Source organism: Poecilia reticulata, linkage group LG9, assembly GCF_000633615.1.
Source record: "Poecilia reticulata strain Guanapo linkage group LG9, Guppy_female_1.0+MT, whole genome shotgun sequence".
NCBI classification, from domain to species: domain Eukaryota; kingdom Metazoa; phylum Chordata; class Actinopteri; order Cyprinodontiformes; family Poeciliidae; genus Poecilia; species Poecilia reticulata.
This window is the reverse complement of record NC_024339.1, coordinates 31,597,732-31,622,915: the sequence shown is the minus strand read 5'-3', so window position 1 is coordinate 31,622,915 and position 25,184 is coordinate 31,597,732. Positions and strand designations below refer to the sequence as shown.

Sequence of the window (25,184 nt, the reverse complement as noted above, 5' to 3'; positions counted from 1 at the left end):
GAACTTTGGTGGGTTGCTAGGTAACGAGCCGAACTCTGGTGGGTTGCTAGGTAACGAGCCGAACTCTGGTGGGTTGCTAGGTAACGAGCCGAACTCTGGTGGGTTGCTAGGTAACGAGCAGAACGCTGGTGGGGTTGCTAAGTGCCTGCTGATTTGCGACGTTACATTCCTGAGGTTTTTGAAATGGCTCATTTTCTAGCCACCAAAAAAATGACTGGGTTTTCTTAAGCATTGGGCTGTTTTTAAGAGAGCAGGAGACCCAAATGCCAGTACGAAAAACATTTATCATAACATTTCCCCATTATGGGTGTTTTGACAGCTGATATTCTGGTAGACTCTCTGAATAGCTATACAGTATTTGTTGCATTTTCAGCTGGTGCAGTTCACTTTCTTAGTGCTGTGTAAAGGGCGCTTTGGCCGTTTTGTTTATTGCTGCCATAGTTACGCATTCATAAGTCTGTCTCTGCGGTAAAACATGGTTACTTCTATAAGGTTTGTTTGTTGTCTATAAGATGTTTGGTATGATTTATGTGAGTTGAGCTAAAATAAATAGTATAATAACAGTAAACCTGAAGCAGACTGAAAGCATAATGACGCAGAGAGCAGCTCAGGGACGCCCTGTAACACCTGCCACTGCTTTACCTCATTAATTGAAGTAAATGAATCAGGTCGTCTGCAAGTCATTTAGCACCACGTTCTCCACGAACATGCTGTGCGCGATAGGAGAGGGGTGACCATCGTCCGGCCACGCCCCAGCCCAGTCACGGAAGGCGCTCCTCGCCGACCGGRGTCGGGTATCGGAGTCCGACCGAAGCGATGCGGCGCTACGGTATCGTTACGTCTAGGCGGGATTCTGACTTAGAGGCGTTCAGTCATAATCCCACAGATGGTAGCTTCGCCCCATTGGCTCCTCAGCCAAGCACATRCRCCAAATGTCTGAACCTGCGGTTCCTCTYGTACTGAGCAGGATTACTATTGCAACAACACATTATCAGTAGGGTAAAACTAACCTGTCTCACGACGGTCTAAACCGTCGTGAGACATCTTCTAGACAGTAACGTCATCTTCTAGACAGTAACGTCTAGAAGATGAATAATAATTGTGCAAATTGGAATTCTGAAAATAAATTAGCTTAAGGATTTTTTTTTTTCAAAATTGTCATGTTTTGAACTAGGAATGATGGTTTTTCAGCTGTATCGAAATGTGATCAACAGCCGGATGTTACTACTGGCGGAAAAGACGAAGAAGACAAACAGGAAGTGGTTGTAGGATGATGGCGCTGCATGTTTTTTTTTAATGACTTGGCGTATGAACAAACTTAATATCTCGTGACTTTGTTTTTCTTATTTAATGGAAATACCGCAATTGCGAAATTGTGGGGAGGTTTCGAAATTAGCAGAATATCAACAAAGTTTTGCATACATTTGTAATGGAAATGCAGCTACTGTTCACTTTTTGCTCTATGTCCTCAAATTTTCTACACAAACTAGAGTTTGATTGTTTGTAACCTTTACTAAACCAGAAAAATAACCTCACTGAGTTAAAAAAAACTAATTTTAAAGGGACTAAACAGGGCTGGTGTGAATGCACCCTTGATCTCTAAAGTCTGTTGTTTATCATAAATGCGATGTGTGTTTGGCCCAAAGCAAGAGGCCATCCGTGTTTATCAACACCTCAGTTAACCTGTCCAGGTCGGATGTACGTGGATTTATCGTTGCTCTAAAAGCCGAGGCAGGCAGGCAGGCAGGGCTGCAGCAGGGTGTTTTATGCAGGGACAGTTTTATTGGATCCCCTGAGGGTAAATTAAATTGTTGCTGCAGCAAATCTCAACTAAATTATGTAGCTGTACTTAAGAGTTAAAGTCTGGGCTTCAAAAAGGAAAAAAGCCAATTCTGATGTATGAATTGTTGTTTAAATCAAGAATAAATCAAGTTTCCTCTTCATGTCAAAGGAAGTTTAGCTGTTTGAGATTCTACAGAAAAAAACGCCACGTGTTTTTTTTTTTTTTATTGTACTCAGTTGCACATTCCTCGGATCGCAGTGCGCTACAACTGCACTGTTTTATGTTGTAATTTTGCCCTTATACAGTATTTCATGCTCAGTTTTGTTTTCTCTATACTTGTATAGAGAAAACAATATACTTATATATATTTATAGACACTTTTGTGAACCTGAACTATAAGAACGCGTTTGTTGTGTCTTTCCAGTTTCTTGAAGTAGCGCCACGTTGTTTGTCGTGGTTCATCACCTTAGCAGGAATGCTAAGAAACCAGTAGCACCAGTTGCACTGGTTTGGTCAAAACTAGTAAATAAACTGGACTGGAATGCTGCCAAACTGGTCTCTTCTGGGATTACGACTAAAAGTAACTTTGATTTCATTTAGGAAATCAAAGTTAATTCAAGCTAGAATAAATGTTTATTCTGTTAAACATCATATGTGGCTTTAAGGGGCTTATTGGATTTGGTGATTTATCGACTCCATAGGAAAATTCAGGAGTTTCTTTAACTCCTGAAGCTGTTTACAAATTTTAAAAAAGAAAAATCAACAAGCAAAACTGCAACATCAGTTGTTTATATTAAAATCTTAGTTTTGAAAATAAATCTTATTCTTTTTTTAATCTCGTGAGGAACAGCAAAAAAGATGAGCAACGTCTTTATTTGCTTAACAATAGTTTTAATGCATCATGATTTACTAAATTGACATGGACTGTAATTTATTTTTATTTTTTTTAGTTACTCCATAAAATGCATTTTCATGATGTGTTTCTTTTAACTGTTTCTGAAACTTGAAGAAACGGCTTGGTGGTTTCTGCGATTTTAACTGTGGAGAGTTGTGGCGACTGGTTATATCTGTTTTAAACATTTTAAATTTAAAGTAAGATTCCTGTTTTGTTTTAGTTTTAATTTTTGGTTTCCTTTTAATCAGAAATATTTGACTTTTGGCCAGATAATTTATCTAAAATAGCAATAATCAACTGACCAGTTTTGTAAAATGCAGCTGTATTTTAAACTTCATTCAAAGCTGAAACAGTTTAAGTTTTGAGATGTTTTTTTTTACCACAGTACATTGTCACAGTTGAATTTGTAGGCATTTCTGTCTGTTCACCCAATTTCATTCCTATTGTTATAGGATTATATACTCAGTTTTCTGTAAAATCACCTCGGCTTGCAGAGTGAGCACAACTGATATGTATTTTAGCTTTAACCTGTTACATGTCCTTTATTAATAAAAAATAAGACCGTAGTTACGACCCCCCCCCTTCCTCCACGTACGTCCACGAACACCAGAAAAGGTGGGAATCACCATAGCAACCCAGACTGCGTAGCTGTTGCACAATACAGAAGGTTTTTCTTTCCATTACACACCAGTAAATTCAAACTAACAAAAGAAAAATGGATGTCAAATTTTTGAGTAGTATCTCAAATGGCACTGCTTAAATTTTTATGTAGATTAAAATTTAAAACATAAAGTAAATTTCCGCCAACAAAATTTTGACATCAATCTCAAAAATGTTCTGGGAAAATGAAGTGGAAAGCTGAAAAATGTCTACTACTTAAAAATGGTCTTGGCATCAAAAGCCAAACATTTGACTTTTGTAATTTGAGTTTCAGAAATAAAAAATTTCCATATTGAAAAAAAAAATTTAGAAAATTTTTTGTTTTCAAAACTCAGAAATTTTCTAGAAAAGATGTGGAAAATTTCTGATATTAATCTCAAAATTTCTCTTGCAAATTTCTAGAGTTTTTTGGCGGAACTTGACTCCTTTTCTATGCCGTGGCCCTAATTCGCCGTCGTGCCGGTGTGTCTGATGTCTGGTCGAGTCCCTGATTTCACCTCTGACCTCGATGTGAAAGGATAAGCGAGCTCATCCGGATCACTTGTAAGAAATCAGTGAAGTGAAGAGTGAACTATTGACTGTGTTGTCTTGTTTACCGGGCTAAAGTGACTGTTGACGAATGACCTCATTAGTCTAAACTATCCACTTTAGTAATAATTGGATTTCACGAAGAGCTCTTCCTCGGACAGTCTGTCTTTCTCCTGTCGGTCTCAAACTGTCAGTGTGTTGCAGAAAAAAACTACAGAACACCAAGAAAAGATCAACTACTGCAAAAATAACCGCCTTACACTTAAATATGTGCATTCAATTCAGCTTTAATACATTTAACAACTTCCATCCGTCCATCCATCCATTTTCTGTACATCCTTGTCCCTCAGTGGGGTCGGGAGGTGATGGTGTCTCTCCAGTTAACGTTCTGAGCGAGAGGCGGGGTCACCTGGACAGGTCGCCAGTCTGTCGCAGGGCAACACGAGACACACACTCACACCTAGGGGCAATTTGGAGAGACCAATTAACCTGACAGTCATGTTTTTGGACCGTGGGAGGAAACCGGAGTACCTGGAGAAAACCCACCATGCACAGGGAGAACATGGAGACTCCATGCAGAAAGACCGGGGCCGGGAATCGAACCCAGAACCTTCTTGCTGCAAGGCAACAGCTCTACCAACTGCGCCACTGTGCAGCCCCCATTTAACAACTTGAAACCAAAAATTAATTTGCATGTCTGAATCTTCCTGCTGTATCTGTGCAACGTGTTGCGCAAAGCAACAACTAACACACATTAATAAACATTTGGCTGCATGTGTGACAGAAATATGAGGAAAGGTTTAGTTAAACTGAGTTGAATAAAGCAGACGTCATTGATATATGGGACATGTTTTCAGCTGCGTTTAATTTTCATTAATTATACAAAAACCATTGGAGGACTTCGTTATGCATTAAACATAAGTTTGATTACTTTAGGCGTTTTTGCTCACATTGTCTTGAATTTTTGCAGCTTGATTTGGGAAAATGAAAAAGTAGATGCCCACATAACTTTTCTAACGATCTTAATTAAAAGCAATAAGAAAGGAGAAAACATTTTTATTATTACCGCAGCTTATCCTGAAAGTAGGGGGGACAAAAATTCACATTAATCCTGATTTACACAGCAAAATTGTAAAATTCTTGGCTGATTTTCAAAACCTGAGACATCAAACCACACAGAACTTTACAAACTCATAGATATGACAGATTTGGTCCAACTGACACGTTGCAACGTGACGTCACACCACTGCCCTGCTGGAGGGCAAAGCTTATTGACCAGCATTGGTTTTAGCTATTAAGTTGTCAATATAACGCTCTGAATCGTACATATAGCTAAGATATTTAAAAGGAAACGGGACACAGTTCTACTAATTGCCCAACACTACGACAACTGGATAACGATGTCAGGAAAAAGGTTGAGTTTAAAAAAGCATAAAACCACAATCGTTCCTCTGTGCAGCTTTATTCCCAACAAATCTTTCTTTTAAATGTTAAAAAAATATATAAAAATCTGTCTAACTTCACTACAATATCTTCACTTATATACTGTTGTGTAGAACAAGGAGGCACCAATTTTAGAAAAGCTGCATTCATAATGTAAATGCCGCCATATTTCAATGCTATTTTTAGGTGAGTTACAGTAAACAAACATGGCCGACTGGGAAGATTGACTGGTGATAGTTTGTGAACTACCAACATTGACAGAGACTGTCATCTCTGTCAAAACGCTACTGGCAAACCTGGCGGTGCGTTCGCTGCCCTAAGCAGCATCTTCAGCGCTTTGCATCAACCCTTCTAAGCTGATTATGTTACTTAAGAGAAGACGACACCGCTGTCTGGCGTTTTCCACTGCAGGCTGCCAAGTGACCGTCCCCTCGTTTGACTCGAAGCCACCGTTCCCGCAGGAATGCGTTTTTATACACTTTTAAAATGTTTTAGACATTCCTGCTGACGGTACAAGAAATAAGTGGAGTATCTTTGAGTTTACTGACTGATTTCTCTATGGTTTGAGTGCATGATTTGTAAAAACTGGTTTCTTCTGAAGGAGGTTATGTACTGGAACTTCGAGGGTTGCCAACTCTCAATCAAAGATGCAGATGGAGCGGATTAACCTGAGCGCCTGGTCAGGCACGGTCACACAAGCCCTCCTGCACTCGGCTGTTTCACTAAATATGGAAAACATGTTGTTGTTTTAGTTTAATTTCATTGTAAAGGTCTTTCACAAACCACTTAAATGTTGTTTCTTCTGTTAAACCTTTAGAGGAGATGAAAGGTTACAAAGTGATTGTTTTGCTTTTTAAAAAATATATCGAGACATAATCCTAAATTTATTATTTTATTTAAATAATCAATCAAGTTTATTGGTATGACACATTTCATCAACAAGGTAGTTCAAATTACATCTTAAAAACACAAAAGTAAAAAGTTATAAGGCCAAAAGTTGAGACGCCAGTAACAAATGTCTAATATTTTGGTCAATTTTCCATTTAACATATTTCAGACTAACCAGGTGGGTTTTCAGTCTAGATTTAAAAGCTCTCAGTGTTTCAGCTGTTTTGCAGTTTTCTGGAAGTTTGTTCAGATTTGCGGCACATAGAAGCTGAATGCTGCTTCTCCATGTTTGGTTCTTATTAGTCTTGAAATATTTCAACATCAGAAAAGCATTAAGAATTTTAACTGTCAAATAAATTTGCAGCTTTATTTACGTTCAAAATATGATTAATAAAATTATATGAAATTTTGCACTACTTCACTTCATGTGCATGTTATGAGAATAAATAAATCTTGCAGTATTCTGGTATTGAAGGAAAAAACAACTGGTCAATCGACTGCAGTTTAATTAATAATCTACAGATAAAATCTGCTTTTTCTACATCCAGTTTCATGATATAAAGAGCAGAACAGCAAAAAGTCGAGCTATTCTGCAGAACAAGCACTTACAAAATTTTATATAGTCTAAATAAAAATGTTTATATTTTTACTGCTATAGTCACAGCAAACCAAAACTCAGTTTGTCACAGGATAAATTAAAATGGGCTCAATCATTCCCATTTGTATCATTTTTCATTTTTATCTTTTCTTTCTACCAAAATGTGGATGATGAAAGTTTTCAGTCTGAAGTTTTGGTCTGAACTATTCCTTTTTTGAAGAGACTTTGTAGTTCATTTTAGTATTTCTGTTGCTGGTCAACCAAAAATACTTGGTAATATTTTGTGTTTTTGCAATAATCAAGATCTTTATTTTAGCAGTAGTTAGAATATCGTTAACTTCCTAAAATTATGGAGTTGTTTTTTTTGTGAAAAATAATTTTTAGCAATAAAAAATTTTTCCTTTTTATTGCCAAATAATGATTTAAGAAGAAAAATACTTTTGGAAAAAAAATAAAAAGGATCAGTTTGTAGGTACTTTTACTTCTACTTCTTTAATCATGCTGTGAGAACCTCCTGGGGTTCTGGTACCAGCTTGCTGCTACAGATGTTAGATATTAAGGTAGATTTTATTTTGGTATGTTTAGACCTCTGTTTAATTATGTCTTCTAGCGATCGGGTTACCCAGGATGCATCTGTCATCAAAGTTATTAGCACCCCCACTGTGCCAACAGCTTCCACAGGACAGTATGTGGTGAACTTCGCTCCATTTACATGAAGTATAACGAGACAAAACGTTATCAGTTTCTTTGTTTTTTCCATTTTAAGCTAGAACCTTTGGCCTGTAGACTTTGTGAAAACAGAAAATCAGATCTGTCGCAGCAGATCCGAGCCTCGTCGTGAAACCGGAGAAGCGGTTTGTCAGCAGAGCGTGAAGGCCCGCAGTGCGAACGTGGTTCTGGACCGGGGCGATGCGGCCTGAATACTGACGAGCTGGCTGCCAGTCTTTATTCGACACCTTGGCTTCGTCCCACTTCGTCTAACTGATGGAAGCCCATTTGTGGGATGATCACACTCTTCATTTCTCCCCAATAATGGATGCAGCTCCATTCGAGGCTCCCGCCTCTCCGGGAAGTTTTCCAAGACATTGACCGTGACCCAAAACATCAATATAGCTCTGCTGCGTGTCTCTCTAATGGTAATGTCTTAATTAAACGAAACTTGGATTCTTTTAGCCTGGTTTGCCTTAGGTTATTAGCAATATAGGAAGCATTTAACCACTAAATGTTTGAAAGTACATTAATTATATTGTAATTTTATTGCTATCTTGGTCTCTAATTACACTCAAAATGAAGCAATACACCAGTTAGCAAACTGGAGGGGAAAGAAATCAAATCAAAGGAAATTTTCAGATTAAGCACTTTAATGAAGCCATTCATTGTTTTTAGGAATATTTTGGAAGATTTGAACATAGAGGTGGGGAGAGTATCCAAAAAGTTTACTCAAGAAAGAGTAGTGGTACTTCTACATATTTTACTCAAGTAAAAATAAAAGTAACCATTCAAAAAATTTACCAAAGAGTAAAAAAGTATTTGGTAAAAAGTCTGCTCAAGTCAAATTATCAATCATGTAATAGTTAAAAATATATATGATTATTGAATGTAAACATGTTTTTTGTTGTTTTAGTCCTTAATAATTTAATTCTAATGTCTAAATAAAAGAATAAATATCCACCCATATGTCCTTTGTAAGGGCTGTAGATACTAACAGCCTGACTGTCGGGTCCTGGTGGCGGACGGGACAAACGGCAGGCTTCGTCTCCATAGTAACGGACTCGAACCGACGACTCGTTGAGCATCTGGTTGAACGTCAAACTGAACTCAAACCGTTAGTTTTTCATATCTTCCTTCTTCGGTTTGTTTTTTTTTTTTTTTAGTCCAGATAAAATATTAATTTAAATTTTTCTACAAATTGAATATTTTTACTGACGATGTTTGGTTGCTGTTGTGTCTTTTAAAATGTCCTTTTTAACTGTTAGTATGTTAGCTTTTGTCACCTTTAATGCTAACGGTGAGATTGATTCCAGATGTTGTTCAGGTTGAAGTAGCGTTTTTGACAATGGGGACTGATACTGATGTATAGGTTTATTTATTCACCTCTGTTTATTTTCTATATTGAAGCACAGAGGGGAATCCTGCTGCCATGATGCAACGGTGATTCTTCAATATACTGTTGTGTTTGAAATTAGAATGCTGTAATAAAAGAATTGTGTTGATACGCATTGTGTTTTTATTGATATTACAAATGTTAAATTGTCTGGGGCAAAAATGGCATTTTTCATTGCGCCATGTTGGCAAAATGAATGAAATGTTTTGCTATGTGGGTTATTTGTACTGACAGTAGAGGTTTGTTTCAAAGTCATTATCTTCAAGCAGTTTTTCCATCAGTTTGGAGTAAAAACGTTTATTACTCAGCGTGATTGCGTTAATGTATAGCCTCATAGTTCCTGTAAATAGAGACGCTTTATGTAATGTGAAATTACAGACGTGTAAATCTTTAAAAGCCATCTCTTAAACTGAATTAAATCAAAGCCTCGGGTTTAACTTACAGAAGAAGATGAACCCTCGCTTACTGCAGCCGACATCTGTTCAGACAGATGGTAAAAATCAACCTCAGCAGGTTCCTTAATGGCTCAGGTTTTCTTTCAAAAGAGCTGCTTTTAATTTGTATAATTACACCGTCTGAAGAAGGCTAAAATGAGATGCAACATTTTACCTCTAAATACCAAAGTGTGATTGTGTTTCTCAGGACCGTGTGTTCCTGCAGTCTAATGGTCAGGCATTTATTGTATGGCTTATCATTTATTGTGATAAAAATTTTAATTTAAGATGATAAATTCCAGTTAATGATGTTTAAAACTCGATCCGGGGTGAGTGAGTTAGTGGCATCAACTAACTCACTCGTTCACTCTTTGGCTACCTGTTGAGTATTTTGCGCAGCAGCAGTTTTACGTTTCGCCACAGTGCCTCATAACTGCTTAAAAATAAAAAAAAATGTTGTGAAGTGAAAACTGTGGATCCAACTGGGACGGTCACACCACCAACTTGGCATTACTTTAGATATTTAAAACAAAAAAAAATATTAATAATTTCGATATCGACTGATATGAAACACTTATCGTGATACGTTTTTCAGTCATATTGTCCAGTTATAATCATCTACACACGTTTCTCACAAGTTTGAACCAGAAGTGATCCGCGCACCAAGCAAAGCAGATCCGTGGCTTTGAGCCCAACAAAAATAAAATATATGAACTCTTGACCAATGAACGAGAGGAAGATAAATGAACAAAATGACTACTGTCAGGATCGACCTGCAATGAGACGGATAATGAAATGATGTGGACAAGCTGCCTCTGATCTCACTCTATACATCTATATACACTGCTCAAAAAAATAAAGGGAACACTTAAACAACACAATATAACTCCAAGTAAATCAAACTTCTGTGAAATCAAACTGTCCACTTAGGAAGCAACACTGATTGACAACGGTGACCCTCGTCGGGTCAATCAGTGTTGCTTCCTAAGTGGACAGTTTGATTTCACAGAAGTTTGATTTACTTGGAGTTATATTGTGTTGTTTAAGTGTTCCCTTTATTTTTTTGAGCAGTGTATATATATATATATATATATATATCTACATATAGTCCACGTCCAGCAAAATCCATGCATCCATGAAATCCATGGACGTATGCAATCAAGACAAACTCTTTATGTGAATAACAACGTTCTGGCGACTAGCATACTGAGTATGTAGTAACAAACATGTATGCTCCATGTATGTCTTAGCTAGCAGATAAGAGCGACATTAGCTAAGCTAATTTGCTAGTTTGGCAGTAAGTGCTACAGTAAATATCACTGATGTTTATTTTAGTATTACACAGAGGTTGGTGGAGAACTCAAATTGTAATAGAGTAATAGTTGTAATGTACTTATATTGTTTATAAGTTAGAAAGGAACAAGGTGAGAGCTAGGTCTAAGCTTGTGGCTGGTTTCTTGTTGTCATAGCAACTCCATAGCAACTGATCACCAAGATGGCTGTCGGTTACAAAGTTTATGGAAGTGTGACATGAGAACTTTGTATTTTTTCCGGTTGTGTTGCCCAAATTTTTACCTTTCTTTGACTTGCAGTCAGAGGTCGAACTAAATCATTTTAAGGGCCACATGCGCTCCGGCGCCAGCAGAGGGTGGGGGTGGGGGGAAATGCCAACAAATTAAAAATAGAAAGTGGGAAACGGATAAGGGCAGCTAGACGGAGCGGTCTCTTTTTGCCAGTGGTTGGGTTGATGTGTGAACCCTTCAGATACGACACCCAGCTCTTGTCACATGGACTAACCACCCAACCCGCTCTGGCCTAAACGCTGTTGAAGTCTTGTTGTCGACTCCGCAGGGACTGACCCAGTTCCCCCATGCGGCGGAAAGGTCGCGCCTTGGTGCTCTGAACTGCATGCGTCTGGGCAGATTACACTTAAAAACACAAACACTGAACTGTAGGATGTGACAGGTAGGGCATCAACACCTGTAGTGCAGAGAAAAAAGGAGAAAATAACAAATTATTTCCCTGTAAATCCAGAATAAATGCTGCAAACAGATAATGTTTCAGATATGGAAATTATCTGTTTTATTTTGTCATGCGATTAATTGATTTATTGCGACAGGCATGGTGTGACACCGCTCACTTATGTTCTGGTTTTGTTTTTAGTTTTTGTTCGTTCTGTTATCTAATTAATTATTTTGTAAATCAATATATCTGTTTGTTAAACGTCTTGAATGCACTGATTGGTGAATTTATAATAAAAAGATACTTTCAGTTGTTTTTTTGGGGCAGTGAGACAAAAGTGTTGTCACCCAGTTAGCAATAAGTGTGGGAGGGGCATCCTTGCATTAAACTATTTGCCGGACAGTCAAAGAAAACTCCCATTAAACCTTGGGAACAGTTTGCTAATGATAAATCTTTTGCAGCTTTCTCGCTCTGTATCTTTAGATGTTACATTTGCTAAATGGGAATGTGACTTTTTTTATTTGATTTGATTTTTTAAAAGGAATTTGCATAACCAAATGGGTTCTCGCCAAGCAACCTTATTTGAAACACACTTCCAGCTGTTTCCTCACAGCTCATGAATGCTCTGCTTGCACGGCCCTCTTACAGAAGTGCCTCTTTTAATACAATTAGACGAATTTTAAAGATCGCATGTGTTTTTCTGCTCTGATGCAACAGCTTGTGCAACAAGTTCCCAATAAACAACGACAGGGTGTTATTAAAACTGACGAGCTTGCTCTCTGATGTGTTCCTGCTCGTCCTCCAGCATTTCTGAGCTTCATTTTAGTTCTCATCTTCTGCCAGCCTTCAGTGTGGACACCTTGACAAGGTGGGGGAACAAGTATGCGCAGCAGCCACCGGGAGGAAAACGAACCCCGGGGCATCATCTGCTGGCATTCCTGCGCTCTGCTCTGCTGATGTGGCTCCTTGATGTCAACTAACCTTCTCCTCTCTTTCTGTTTCAGTCATTTCAAGGCAGTCAAGGAAGAGCCTACCTGTTTAATTCAGTGTAAGTATCTGTCTTCTTTACTCTTTAAAAACGTATCTTTAGATTTATCTGTGATTAGTTAAAGTTGGCTACTCTCACAAATGGTTTATTTAAACCTGAGTTTGTTGTTTAGGGTGTTTGAATTAGTCCAGTAGGTTTGGTTTGGTTCAGTTGTTAAAGTTTTAGCTGCTGCGGTTCACTTTCACACTGCACTGTCAAATGAACTAAATCCTTTGAAAAATCTGTTCCAAGATCCATTAAAGGAAGCAACACAAAAACCTCAGAAGACACCGAGCACAACTTCCTTCTTCAAGAAATGTAAACAAAAATGGAGTGGCTTCAGATTTTAGCAGATTTTGTCTTTGGTTAAAGACCTCTAGTCATTTCTCCCACTAGCCTAGACTCACTTGTTTGTTTTGGTTGTATTTACCCAGAATGCCTTGCGCTGTAGTCCCCGTCCAGCTTTTGGAGCGGTCTCCTGTTCGCTTGGCCTTCACATATATGAACCAACATTTACTTCATCTGAACTGACAGCTTGGTTTTTAGGCGGAATGTGAGAATGTGACCCATATCCGATACGTATCCGATTCAAATGCGACCATAACGTCCAGGCCGCATTCATCCGAACTGAACGTCACTGATTCTCAACAAATCTCACTATTCTGCGTCCTCATCCATCCATTTTCTTCCGCTTATCCGGGGTCGGGTCGCGGGGGCAGCAGCTTCAGAAGGGAGGCCCAGACTTCCCTCTCCCCAGCCACTTCTTCCAGCTCCTCTGGGGGAATCCCAAGGCGTTCCCAGGCCAGCCGAGAGACATCGTCCCTCCAGCGTGTCCTGATACGCAAGTGGGAAGAAAAACAACAACCATGACGGACTATACGAGGATTAAGTTGTTAATTTGCTGCTCCGGCCGGATAACAACTTCCAATATATAAGCTAAGCTCCACCGTTAGCCTCCATGTTTACTTCCGCAAACACTGAGCTCTTCTTCTTCTTATGGCGGTTGGCAGAACACTGAGAACGCTGACCCTATGGTGCCCTCTACTGCGCATGCGGGACACGTTCAGGTCGTTTGCTCGTTTACACTGCAGAACACATACAGGTCGCATTTACTGGCAGTGTGAACGGCCCTGGCAAAAAAATCGGAATTGCCAAAAAATCGGAATTGGGTCACTTCAGGCTGCAGTGTGAACGCAACCAAAGAAACCAACATAAGGCGCAAACAGATATTTACATTTTTGAAGACTTGTCCTGTGGATTGAACTTTGTTATATTTGGAAGACAAATAATGTAATTTAAGTTTAAAATCCACATAATTTCCAGAAATCTTGAAGGGTTTCTTTATCTTTTTTTTTTATTGGAGCTGGTAGCAGGCGTTTGAAGACTGAATAGGATTGCTGTTGTACTTGTGTACACGCAGCAGATTTATCTGCGCTCTCAGTTGGGTGATTTTCTGTCCACTCTGCAGAAACGGCATCCATCTTTTTAAACCCAATAATAAAACCTGTGGTGGTTTATGACTTGGTTTACTTCTGTTTGGGTCTTCAGTCTTAATGAAACACACAGACGTCGATCCCCAAAGGCCAAAGACATTTTTAGGTGTCACCATGCAACAGCTTTGTGCCTGCGGACTCTGAGTTACATTGTTCTCACCTGGTGCAATGAACTGAATGAAAGCAGCTCTCCACAGGCCTGGCAGGATGAATAGCTCAATTCAAACACTCACACTTTTAAAAGTCAACATGTGAACAGCGTGAGAAATGTTGAGGTGGTTTCTAAGTTCACACCAAATTTATAATTTACTCTCAATTCTATAAAATATTGTCTGTCTTTTGTTGCTTCGTCTCGGTGAAAGTGTTTCAAAGCCTTGTTGGCAGATCCAGGTGGAAGGAGAGGTGAAAAGTTTCTTTAAAGTGGTTATTACAGAAGCGTTTAACTGCCAGAGCTTGGATTCGGAAAGAAATTCAGGAGCGTTGTCTCATTTAAACAAGACATTTCTCAGTTGGTTGCGTGTCTCGTCTAAACGACAAAGTTTTCTCATTTAAACTTGATGCCTCTTTTTGTAATTCTGACTATAAATAAACTGAGTTAAATAAAAAATACTTCTTTAAAACAGATTGTGAATTGATTTTAAAATGTGGTAGATCTGCCTATAGTTAAAGGGGCGTATTATGCAAAATATACATTTAGCACGTTTTATACTTGTATTTGGGTTCCTACTGCTTCTAAACGTATCCCAAGCACTTAAAGAAAACCACCCAACTGGTTTTTTGCAGTATGTTTATGTTTTTTGGTGTATGGAAATCCAAAAAACTGCTGCCTGTTACTTAGCAACCCTAGCGAAGCCCAGCCTTGTTACCTAGCAACCCTAGCGAAGCCCAGCCTTGTTACCTAGCAACCTCAGTTTATCAACTGTTTTCTTTTTTAAAGTAAAGTAGAAATCTATTTCTCTGAAAACGCATATAAAGAGTTTGAAAGTGCTTGAAAAAAAAACAATTTCTTGGACTTGGAGGTTTGTTTTTTTATTCCAATTAACTCGTTAAAAACCTTTCATATGGCGTGATGGCAAATTAAATTTTTACATACATATATAGATATTGTAGGTGTTTTAGCATATTTCTTTGCAGATATAATTACATAAGTTGCATGAGGAACAGCTTCACTTTATTTTATTTTAATTATTATTATTATTTTAGCCCCTTTAAAGCTGCAAAGAAAATATTAAGATTTCAGCTCATCGAGATTATCGGATCTTCTGGTTCAGCTGTTGTGTTTGGTTGAACTGGAAAACGATGTTTGTGCTAAATGTTGGGTTTGAATTGGTAACAGAACATTTTATATAAATAAAAGCCTTCGTAAAGGACCTGTAATGTTGGGTTTTAATAACGTTTGACGTCAGAGGAACGGACAGATAATTAATATTCCTTTAGAAATATTAATTAGTTTTCCAAAATATTTTTTTTCTGCTAAAGTAGATGTCTTAATTGAATTTTCTCTTCCTGTTTCCAGGGTGAATGTGGGCTGCGGGCCAGCGGAGGAGCGGGTTCTCCTCACAGGTTTACATGCTGTGGCTGATATCTACTGTGAAAACTGTAAAACCACCCTGGGCTGGAAATACGTAAGTCCCAAACCTTCCTTTGAGCCTTATCGCTCCGTATTGCTGAGCAACAACGTGGCTTTTCTGGGTGTCAGGATGGAAAAAATCATGACGTTGCAGGTCAAAGGAGCAAAGTAGCTTCCATTAAGGCAGCACTCTTTAACGCCACGCTGACACTTTTGTTCAGGTTTGTGCGATTGAACACTTTTGTGGTTTCCCAGCACACAACATAATTACAGCGGCAAAAAAGGTTGGCTTGCAGACAGCCAGACTGGTTCCTCGGAGACTCAGCGGTGATTAAATGTCACACCGTTTTGAAGAGCTCTGTTCCGGTAATTGTCTGAAAAGACGAGAGAGGAGTGTAAAATAAGTGAGCAAAGTACAAGACGGGGACTCCTTCAGTGACGGAAACGATCAGATCGCGGCAGGGGAGAGCTGGTTTACAAGGAGAAGCAGAACGAGGACGCTGACGCGCGAGACTCTTCGTGGCGCCGGCCAGAAATCACACAGTCCTTAATGAGATGTGATGTTGCATCTGAGAGATGATTTTTGTCGGAAACTATTTTCTGTTTTCTTGTTGTCACCAAAAAAGCTCCCTATGTGTTCCTAAACAGAAATGAGGAGGTGTAAAAACGCGTCGCTGTGGGCAATGATAAATTAAAACAAACTCAGCAATTTCTATTTGCATGATTTATTGTTTTTTTTTTCTACCAAAAACTGGATGACAAAACTCTTCATTCGGGTGATTTGGTCTCCACTAGCTCTTTTTTGAAGGACATTTTTTGTTTATTTAAAATGTTTTCCAAGTCCAGTGTTAAATGTTTATTATAATTTAAAGTTTATTGATCTTTGAGAATGTGTTCTTGCATTATTATGCCATAATATTACTTGAAAATGGTCTCAAAACAACATTATTATTGTTTATCGCAATAACCTCTGCAACAATTTACCGTCCAGCAACATTTGCTACTGTGACAGGCCTGGTCATGTAAAATGTCTCTTTTGCTTTGAAATAAGACAAAGTGGGTTTCATAGCTTTTAGCTGTTAAAAATGTCACTGATTTCAAAATTTGCACCATAACTTTGCTACAGTTAGTTTTTTAAATGAGATGTATGTTACAGGGAAAGGTAAGAAAAACCTTCAATGTCTTAGCAGTTTTAAAAAAATATACACAAAATGTTTAAAAGAAACCGGCGCCTTTTTTGCAACGACCGTACGTGAGTTTTAGTGCTACCAGTAAATTACCAGTTTACTGGTGCAAAAAAAATAACACCGCTAACTAGCCAACAATGCTAACAGTTATTTTTAAATTGCCGAAAACAGCAGAAATTGTTTATTAAACATCCAAATCAGCAATATGTGTCTACACTCACATGTTCTCCAACATTCCCAAATGTTCACTAAAATGCCTTTCCTATGCATTATATGCCATGCTAATGTACATTTATGCATTACATGCAGTTATTTAAAGCATCCATTCACAACAAAAGTTATACACAATAGAACCAGTTCAAATCCAGATACATGTAATCCGGTTCAATCCAGTTTAATCCAGTTACAACTGAGACCACTAGTCAGATTCAGAGTGAAATCCAATTACAAACACTGTTTCAGAGACGCACTGATAGCTTAAATAGCGACTAGTAATTTTCAGCTTGACTAGCTTTACTGGTGACTGGCTTACCTGAGTCAAATATATATATTTTTATTGATGTACTGTACAAATGTAATTTCTTTCATTTCATATACACAGTTATGCAGATTTTTTTTGACATTGCCATGATTATCTCAATTTTCTACGAGAGAAATTTTAATAAAATTTTAGTTGCATTAGCTATGGTTAATAGTTGAGTAGCTGAAAGGAAAAGGTCCAATTGGGGCGCCTGATAGATTGTTAGATGGGAGACCAGATTTACAACGTTACATTTTCAGCTGCTGTGGTTCGCTTTCACACTGCACTGAGTCAAACGACTCACTTTGAAAAACCTGTTCCCCTCCTCACCTGTGGTGGCGCTGCACCAAGAATCACTGAGAGAAACGGCACAAAAACCTCTGAAGAAGACGGAGCGCAATGTCCTTCTTCATAAAATGTGACCACACATGGAGTTCTGTCAGATTTTAGCGGTTGTTGATAAAAGACTTCAAGCCATTTTTACCACTAGTCTTTGTTTTAGTTGTATTTACCCAGAATGCCCTGCACTGTAGTTTGCTTCCTGCTTTTGGAGCAGTGCCCAGTCCGCTTGGCATTCACATATACATTCAAAGAGCAGAGTTCACTTCAACCAAGCTGAGACGGAGGTTTTTAGGCGCCTTTTGGTTGACCAGAGTTTGATTGGCATTCACACCTCCCCAAAGGACGAGACTTTAGGGAAACAAACTAGAATTTGATTAAAGAGGACTAAACAGGACTGGTGTAGATGCACCTTAAAATATCTCATGAAAATGAATTTCACTGACACGTTGCAACATGACGTCACACGCGCAAAATCCCGCTAGAAAACAAGGTCAGGAAAAAGTTTCAATTAAAAAAAAACAGATGTAGGGAAGTTATGCTACCTTGACTTTGACAACCTTAAGGCGTAGATGTGCTGTGGGATTCAGTTCGGTTCAGTTGAAAAAAGGGGGCAGCCCTCACACCATCTCCGACAGACCATCAGTAGAGCAGGTGTTTAAATGAGCTAATCAACCACCGCCGTGATCAGAAAATCACTTATTAATAATTGCAAAATAAACATTAAGCCTGAACATATGGTACCGTAACGGGCTGAATGATCTGCTCATTGTGTGGGAAATGTTTTGAGTGGTTTTTGTTTTTTTGTTGGTGTGGATACATCAGTGGAGCTGTTGTCAGTCAGTTGCTATGGCAACGGGTCTGCGTGTAGCCGACACGTTGGTTTTGAGTCGTTCTTCGGCGTTTTGTTCTGCGTGGCATGTAGAAGAATCACCTTTTTGCCCTCTTGGCGTTGAGATTTCCGGATGTAAACGATAAAATGCAACGTGTCTGTTGTTGGTTTAAATCCACCAGTCCAGTAACCAGCATATTTATCTTTCTTTTTTTGCAGGAACATGCGTTTGAGAGCAGTCAAAAATACAAAGAGGGAAAGTTCATCATCGAGCTGGCTCACATGATCAAGGACAACGGATGGGAGTGACACCGAGGCCACGTCCCATCTCCTTAAATCTGTTTTCCTGACCTTGGAATGCTCTTTACTGAACTGAGTGGAGCGTCGACCATCTTCCCGCCCCCATTCCTCCCTGTCCCCGCCCCCCGCCCCCATTACTCACACCTTCTTCCCTTTAAAAGACCTCCACTCGCCGGCCTCCGTCACGTGCACACACCCACCTGTTCATCGTGAAACCGGACAGAACGAATGCATTAGGAAGTGGAGTTAAAAACCCACGGCACCTTCGTCACCTTGAAGATTGTGTGCTCTCCGTCGCCGCTCAACGTTTGGGTTCCCCCGCCGCCGCCGCCCAACCCCGCACCTCGCCTCGGCTCCACCGAAACACGCTTACAAGTGATTGTGGTGATGTGGCGACCGCTGTGTGAACGGAGAGACTTCACTGAAAAAAGACATCTTGTTGTTTTTCTTTATTCCACTCATCTTCAATGACTTTATTATTATTATTTTATTGTTATTTGCCATAGTTTTAACTTTCGGGTTTGGTGAAGCTTTGGTTTGATGGCAGATGGATGTTACTGGTTAGCATTTTGTTTCCATGAGTTTGGTTTGGTTTTTTTGAGCGTGCTTCTTTTTCTTCGCTATTGTCCAAATGAGCAATCAGGGATGGGTTGAGAAGAAACGGGCAAAGGGAGTTTATTATAGTTACGAACATGTAGCAGCTTTTATTTTTCCTTTTCTTTTTTTAAACTGGGATTCCAGTAATGTTGGACTTTATACCTGGCGTTTCCTTATGTTTCGTGTTAATTCTCCCTTTCTGGTACTTTTCAGCACCCAAAAAGCATCAAAAGCAACACGTACTATTTTGTTCGACATGAAAAGGTATAAAATTATATATAAATACACATATATAAATTTATAGATATATAAATATTTGTAGTGTAAGGCTAAATGCGATTGTGGCTGGTCCCATTTTGCAGCAGCACCATGAATGAAAGAGACATGAAAAAGGAGCGTAAATCATTTTCAGAGTGGGGAAGCTGACGTCAGTGTCCACACTGTATTATCCCATTGTCTAGTAATGAAACGATGAAAGTCACTGCTACATATTAATATAAATACACATACTATGATTACATATCCATCAATACTATGATATTGTACGTAGTATGTAGAAATTGATTGGAACATGGTTTCGATATATATATATATATATATTTGCTGTCATGCACATATGTGTATATGCATATGACTGTGTGTGTATATGCATAGTGTCACGCATTACACAGTGATGTACTTGAACGACGCTACATCCTTTGCACGTTGCTGAGGCGCGTGCTTCATCTCGGTTTGGAGGCAAAATCTTTTTTTTTTTTTTTACACAAAATTTTAGTGGATTTTTAGTTCAAATTTAATCTCAAATTCTGTCTTTTCCTCTGTTTTTGGTCCGATCTGTGATGACAATGTGATTTTTAGGCCTAGTCCATGCACAGCCGAATACATTTTTATGCGTTTTGGCTTTTAATCCACACAAAAACGATTAATTTTTAAAAAATAAAATAAATTCTGATTAAATGACTTGTGCTTGCGTGAGTACATGAAAACATTGAGATCAATCTAAAACTTTTCAAACTGAAAATTTCTGAAAGTTTAAAAAATTTTAACTTTTCAAGTTTTTTTTACTTGAAAATTTCTGTTTTCTTTAGCAAATTTTTGACCTTTCAAATTCAGAAATGTCCAAGTTTTTCTAGAAAATGTCTGAGTTTTTTGGTAGGAATTTACTTCTTTAAAAATCTACAGTAGCCCCAACATCCAGTCATGACAAAAAAACAATTTATATTGAAAAAATCTGACGAAAGTTTTTGTTTGTGTGTAATCTGGAAAACGGAAATGAGATTAATCTCACTTTTCGACTTTCACTTTTTTTCTAGAAAATCTCTGAGTTTTTTGGCAGTAATGTACTCTTCCTCTCATACGCCATCGTAGACGAACAGAATATGACGATAAATATGTTTTTATGCGTTTTGGCCTTTAATCAACATGAAAACACCATTTCAGATCACAGGAATCGGTTCTTTACCAGCGTGTAGATTTGATAAAACTGTATTTGTGTTCATGTTTAGACGTGAAAACAGACTCGGGGTCCTGCCACCAGTGATGCGCCAGTGTTCCCACAGACTTGCTTTGACCCGACTCCCAGTCCACTGTAGTTCGACCTCCATGTTTAACTCCCAACAGGAAGTCGTCAGCAGTCTCGATCGGCTTTGCGCTACACTGCCCCCTGTGGGTTTGGCTGATTTGATGTTAAATGTTTTCCAAAACGGATCCTGTGAGTATGTTATTTTTATTTTTAAATGATTTAGTGAAGATATTTGTTTTTCTTAAAGACTCAGCTACCTTCAGTTAAAGAAATTCCACTTTTTTTTTTGTTCTTGCCCCAACATGTCTGATCTGTTTTGGATTTCTTTGCCTCCAAACCGAATGAATTTCGTGCCTCTTCAAAACATGAACGGCCTCCCCATTTATTTTTTTTTCTGTTGTGCCGTGCATAACTTGGAAACCTTTCACGTGAACCGATGTGTCTTCCCTTGTCCTGGTTCAACACGGCCCTAAACGACCCTCAGACAACTCTGCCCTTTTTCTTTTGTCTACATATATTTTCTACGATAATATTTAGGGATGCACAAATGAGTGGATATTGAGTATATTATTTCTCAGAGTAAACGTAGAGGCTTTTTGTTGTGTTTTTTTTTGCTTTGTGCCCATCGAGAACTGGCCGTATGTTGTTGGTTTGAAGGATGGCAGTTTTAAAAAATCAGCAGTGATTGATTACTTTGCCGGCAAGGTCAGTCAGATCACTCTGACCTTTTATTCAAAAAAAAAAAAAAACTAAACAAAAAAAAAATAAACGTTGACAATGCAAACCCTTAACAGATAGCAATGATACCTACTTGAAAATTTAAATACAGAAACCGCTGAGATATTGGCCCGTGATAGTTTTTGTACATAAAGTAACATATTTAAGGTTTTATACGTATTTCTACTGGGTTAGTTCTTTTACTTCCCCGACTTGAAGCACTTTTGTTCACTGTACCTCTGTCTGAGAGTGTGTGTGAATTTGTGTGTGTGTGTGTGTGTGTGCATACTTTGCATGTGTTTCAGCCCACGTGCATGGCTGCACATGAAAGTGAATGTTTACTTTCTCTTTGGGTTTTTTTCCCTCCTCTCTTTCTGTTTGTTCCTTTTTTATTATTATTGTTTTTTTGTTTCGCAGCTCTCTGGTTTCACTGCTGCTCCCGCTGATCTGAGGTCAAGAGCCAGTTTAGTTTTTTGGAAGTGATTTATCCCCCTTTTTTCTTTTTTTTCTCTCGGTTAGCTTGTTTGTTTTAGCTTGTGTGGTGAGAGCCGGTGTTTAGGTCTCTGCTGAGCCGTGTAGACGTCGAGGGCGAGCTGGAATCTCCCACCGTGTCGCAGGGAAAGCCTTTATCGAGACCCTTTCGCCACCACACTGAGTGTTACACTCGAGCGCTTTCAGGCGGCGGACATGTTGGAGGTCCTTCGCAGCGACGCTGGCTGTTTATCTGATTGTATTTCACATTCATGTTTACTTTTTTTTTTTTTTTTTTCAAAAAATGACCTGTTAACTTCTGTGTTCTATTTAATGTGATGTGTTTTGGGTCGATGGTTGACTGTAATCTCGCCGTTTTCTGTTTCTAGAGACGCTTTACGTTACAGTTCGCCAGTCGTCTTGACTTGTTCTTGAGCAGCTCTGCACAATTTAGTCTCTGGGATCAAGAAATTTAACTCCAAAGGTGTCGCATAAAATTTACATAAACACAGTTAAAGCATTAAGTTACTTCTTTTATGGTGCATTCAAGCAGTTTTCCCTGAATTTTGGTTTAGTATTGTCCTGGAAATCGGTGTTTAACAGAATATTCTGACCTTTTTGGTCTGTTTGCTGGCAGGGGAGGAGACGGAAAAATGTTCACATCTTACGCAAACTTTTTTTTATTTTTACAAAAAAAAAGCTATTCAAAATTTCCACTTGTTTCAGAAAGGTACATAAATTCACTGCACCTGGTGAAATATTTTGAGCTTAGCTTACTTCAGTGGTGTCAAACTCATTTTTATTTTGGGCCGAATCAAAAATCTGAATGTTCTTAAAGGGCCGGTTGCACCAGAATCTATCGATAAAACCAATAAAACTGTTAAAATATCAATAAATAGCTGTTCCTCTGGGATTTGTGATTATTTTAGTGTTTATTTTTGCAATCAAAATGACAGATTGTGTGGTGAATATTAAGAAATATTTGTAATCATTATTTTTTTACAATATTTACGCTAATGTATGATGTCAAATGTGACTCCATCACTCGTCGTATCGGTTACGGATTCAACGTTTTTGACCAATTTTGAGAAAATTAGCAGTAAAATCAGGAAAAAATGTGGAAATTTGTTGATTTTTGCAGATTTGTGAAAAACTGGAAGGACTTATTGATGTAATTTGGAGTCCAGAGGGCCACATAAAAAGCTGCGGCGGGCCAGATTTGGCCCCCGGGCCTTGAGTTTGACACCTGTGGCTTACTTCTTAAAATGATTCGGTAAAATCAAAGTATTCGTAGTAGTAAAATGCAAAAGGAAATTGTTGCCAAAGCCACTTCGGAGCACAACATCCATATATATTTTCTAAATAATTCACAAAAGACAAAACCGATTAAAATGTTGGCGTTTCTGTTGGCGAAACCTGTTTGGTTAGTTTCAGTCGTAGAAATTTTACAGACAGTGACAGAAATGCAAAATTAACCAAAAGATACATAAAAAGTTCAGGGTACGATCCTTTGGTTCAAGGCCAGTTTAAGTAACATTATTTTTTTGAATAATGATTTTATTTGTTTTTAACTTCTTATGTCTGTTTCACATAATTTCAGTAACCAAAATGGATTTTAGTTTTTAACGCAATGCTGAGGTATCAACATTTATCCCCCCGCATTTATAAACGTCTCTGAAAAATCACTACTGTCGGTTATTAAAACGGTGTGATTTATGTTGATGCTCTTATTTTGAAAAGAGAAGTTACGGAGACGCCACTAATGTCGGACTGTCTCACACAACCACATCTAAGTGCTTACTTACGTTTTTGATACAACAGCCAGCTTGTAAATCAAAATCTGATGCTAGAAAAGTACGTTGGCAATAACAAGAAAGTCGGCTGACGGACATTAATTTCGTCCAATCAGGTGTGGTGGTTGAGAAATGGCTTCCTTCAGAAACAACAACTTCATCTTCAGACGAAAAAGTTGTTTTTATACCCGTTTGCCCCTGGACACGGCTGGCTCCGCCCCTTTTTGGAGACCGTTACAAGATTAACTTTCGCCGTTTAGCAGCGGTGTCCAAAGTGTGGCCCCGGGGCCATTTGTGGCCCTTTATATGACTTTGCTTTGCCCCTAACCACAAGTCAAGAATAGTTAAATATGACCTTTTCCAGGAGAAAGCTGATCTCTGATTGAATTTACCAATTATCGGGATCTATGGAGCTTCACATTTCCAAAAATGTTGACATTTTGGATAGTTTTTGTGATGGTACTTGAATGCACCATTAAAGGCTAACCTTCTGGCTTCCTTTGAATGTAGCAGCCCAGTTTGAGTCTGATCTGACAACTGTTTGCTAAATTTGGAAGCTAATCTTCCTCTCACGGTTCATGCCAGGTCGAATAGTAACTGAACACACGTACGAGTCCGCCAGTTTGCCCGAAGGATCCTCCAGCATTGGTCGATCTAAACGAAGAGCTTCGTAGAGACGAGCCGACAAAAAGCGGCGGCCAGCGTCACCGTTGTGTACCAAATAAGAGCCGGGTTCTGTTGAGCGAAAGTCGATCCAGGAGATCCAACTTCCATACCAAATTTAAAAGGCTGGGAAAGCGTTTTTGTTTTCTCCGTCCTGCAGAATGTTTAGATTCTCTGAGCTGAACAGCATCAAACGCTGAAAGTCGAAGGTTTCTGCTGCTGAAAACTGTTTACTGTTTTACTGTGACGCTGGCCGCCTGCTTTTTGAGCTCCAAAGGCCTGAAAGGATGTCGATCAAAGGCGGGAAAAAGTCTAAACAGGATCTTTTCTTAGGACTGTTAAAACTCCAGTTTAAGGTCTACAGCATGTTGTATTTATAATGGCTTTATGTCGTGCCTGTTTTATTTTTCTCCTCTAAATTTAAAGACAAGTATATGCTTTTATTTGACTACATTGCTTTGCATTCTGTCTTAGTGAAGCCATTTCACGTCTGTTTTCACTCTAATGTAAACTATCAGATATCACAATAAATTTTCAATGGCATTAAACTGTGGACTTGCAGTTGGTTTTCGTCTCTTTCTTAAGCAATAAATTAAATGTGAAAAACGTTTAAGATCCTATCCATCAATAGATTGTTTTCTGCTGATTAAGGAGTTCCCAGGCAGACGGATCCATTAAATAAATTAGAATATTATTGAAAAGCTCATTGTTTTCAGTAACTCAATTTACTAAGTGAAACACATTATATAGATTAATTACACACAGTGTTTCAAAGCAAACACCTTTAATACAGAAATGTGGGCTTAATGAAAAGTATTTTTAATATCTACCCTGAGGTTATTCTCAGAAAGTAATTTT

General features: G+C 38.5%; 1 protein-coding gene and 1 long non-coding RNA gene across 8 annotated transcripts in view; one reads left to right on the top strand and one right to left on the bottom strand.

Moving 5' to 3' along the window:
* Window positions 1–20,238, top strand: part of ypel1 (yippee-like 1) — a 34,654-nt gene extending 14,416 nt beyond the window's left edge. For all 4 annotated transcript variants that reach the window (XM_017306562.1, XM_017306564.1, XM_017306565.1 and 1 more), the window contains exons 3-5: window positions 12,300–12,343; window positions 15,332–15,440; window positions 18,483–20,238. In XM_017306562.1, coding sequence (XP_017162051.1) covers window positions 12,300–12,343; window positions 15,332–15,440; window positions 18,483–18,572 — 243 coding nt within the window. In that variant the 3' untranslated portion in view covers window positions 18,573–20,238. The remainder of the gene's footprint in view (window positions 1–12,299; window positions 12,344–15,331; window positions 15,441–18,482) is intronic.
* Window positions 1–25,184, bottom strand: part of LOC103470723 (uncharacterized) — a 60,980-nt gene that overhangs the window by 28,911 nt on the left and 6,885 nt on the right. The window lies entirely within an intron of this gene.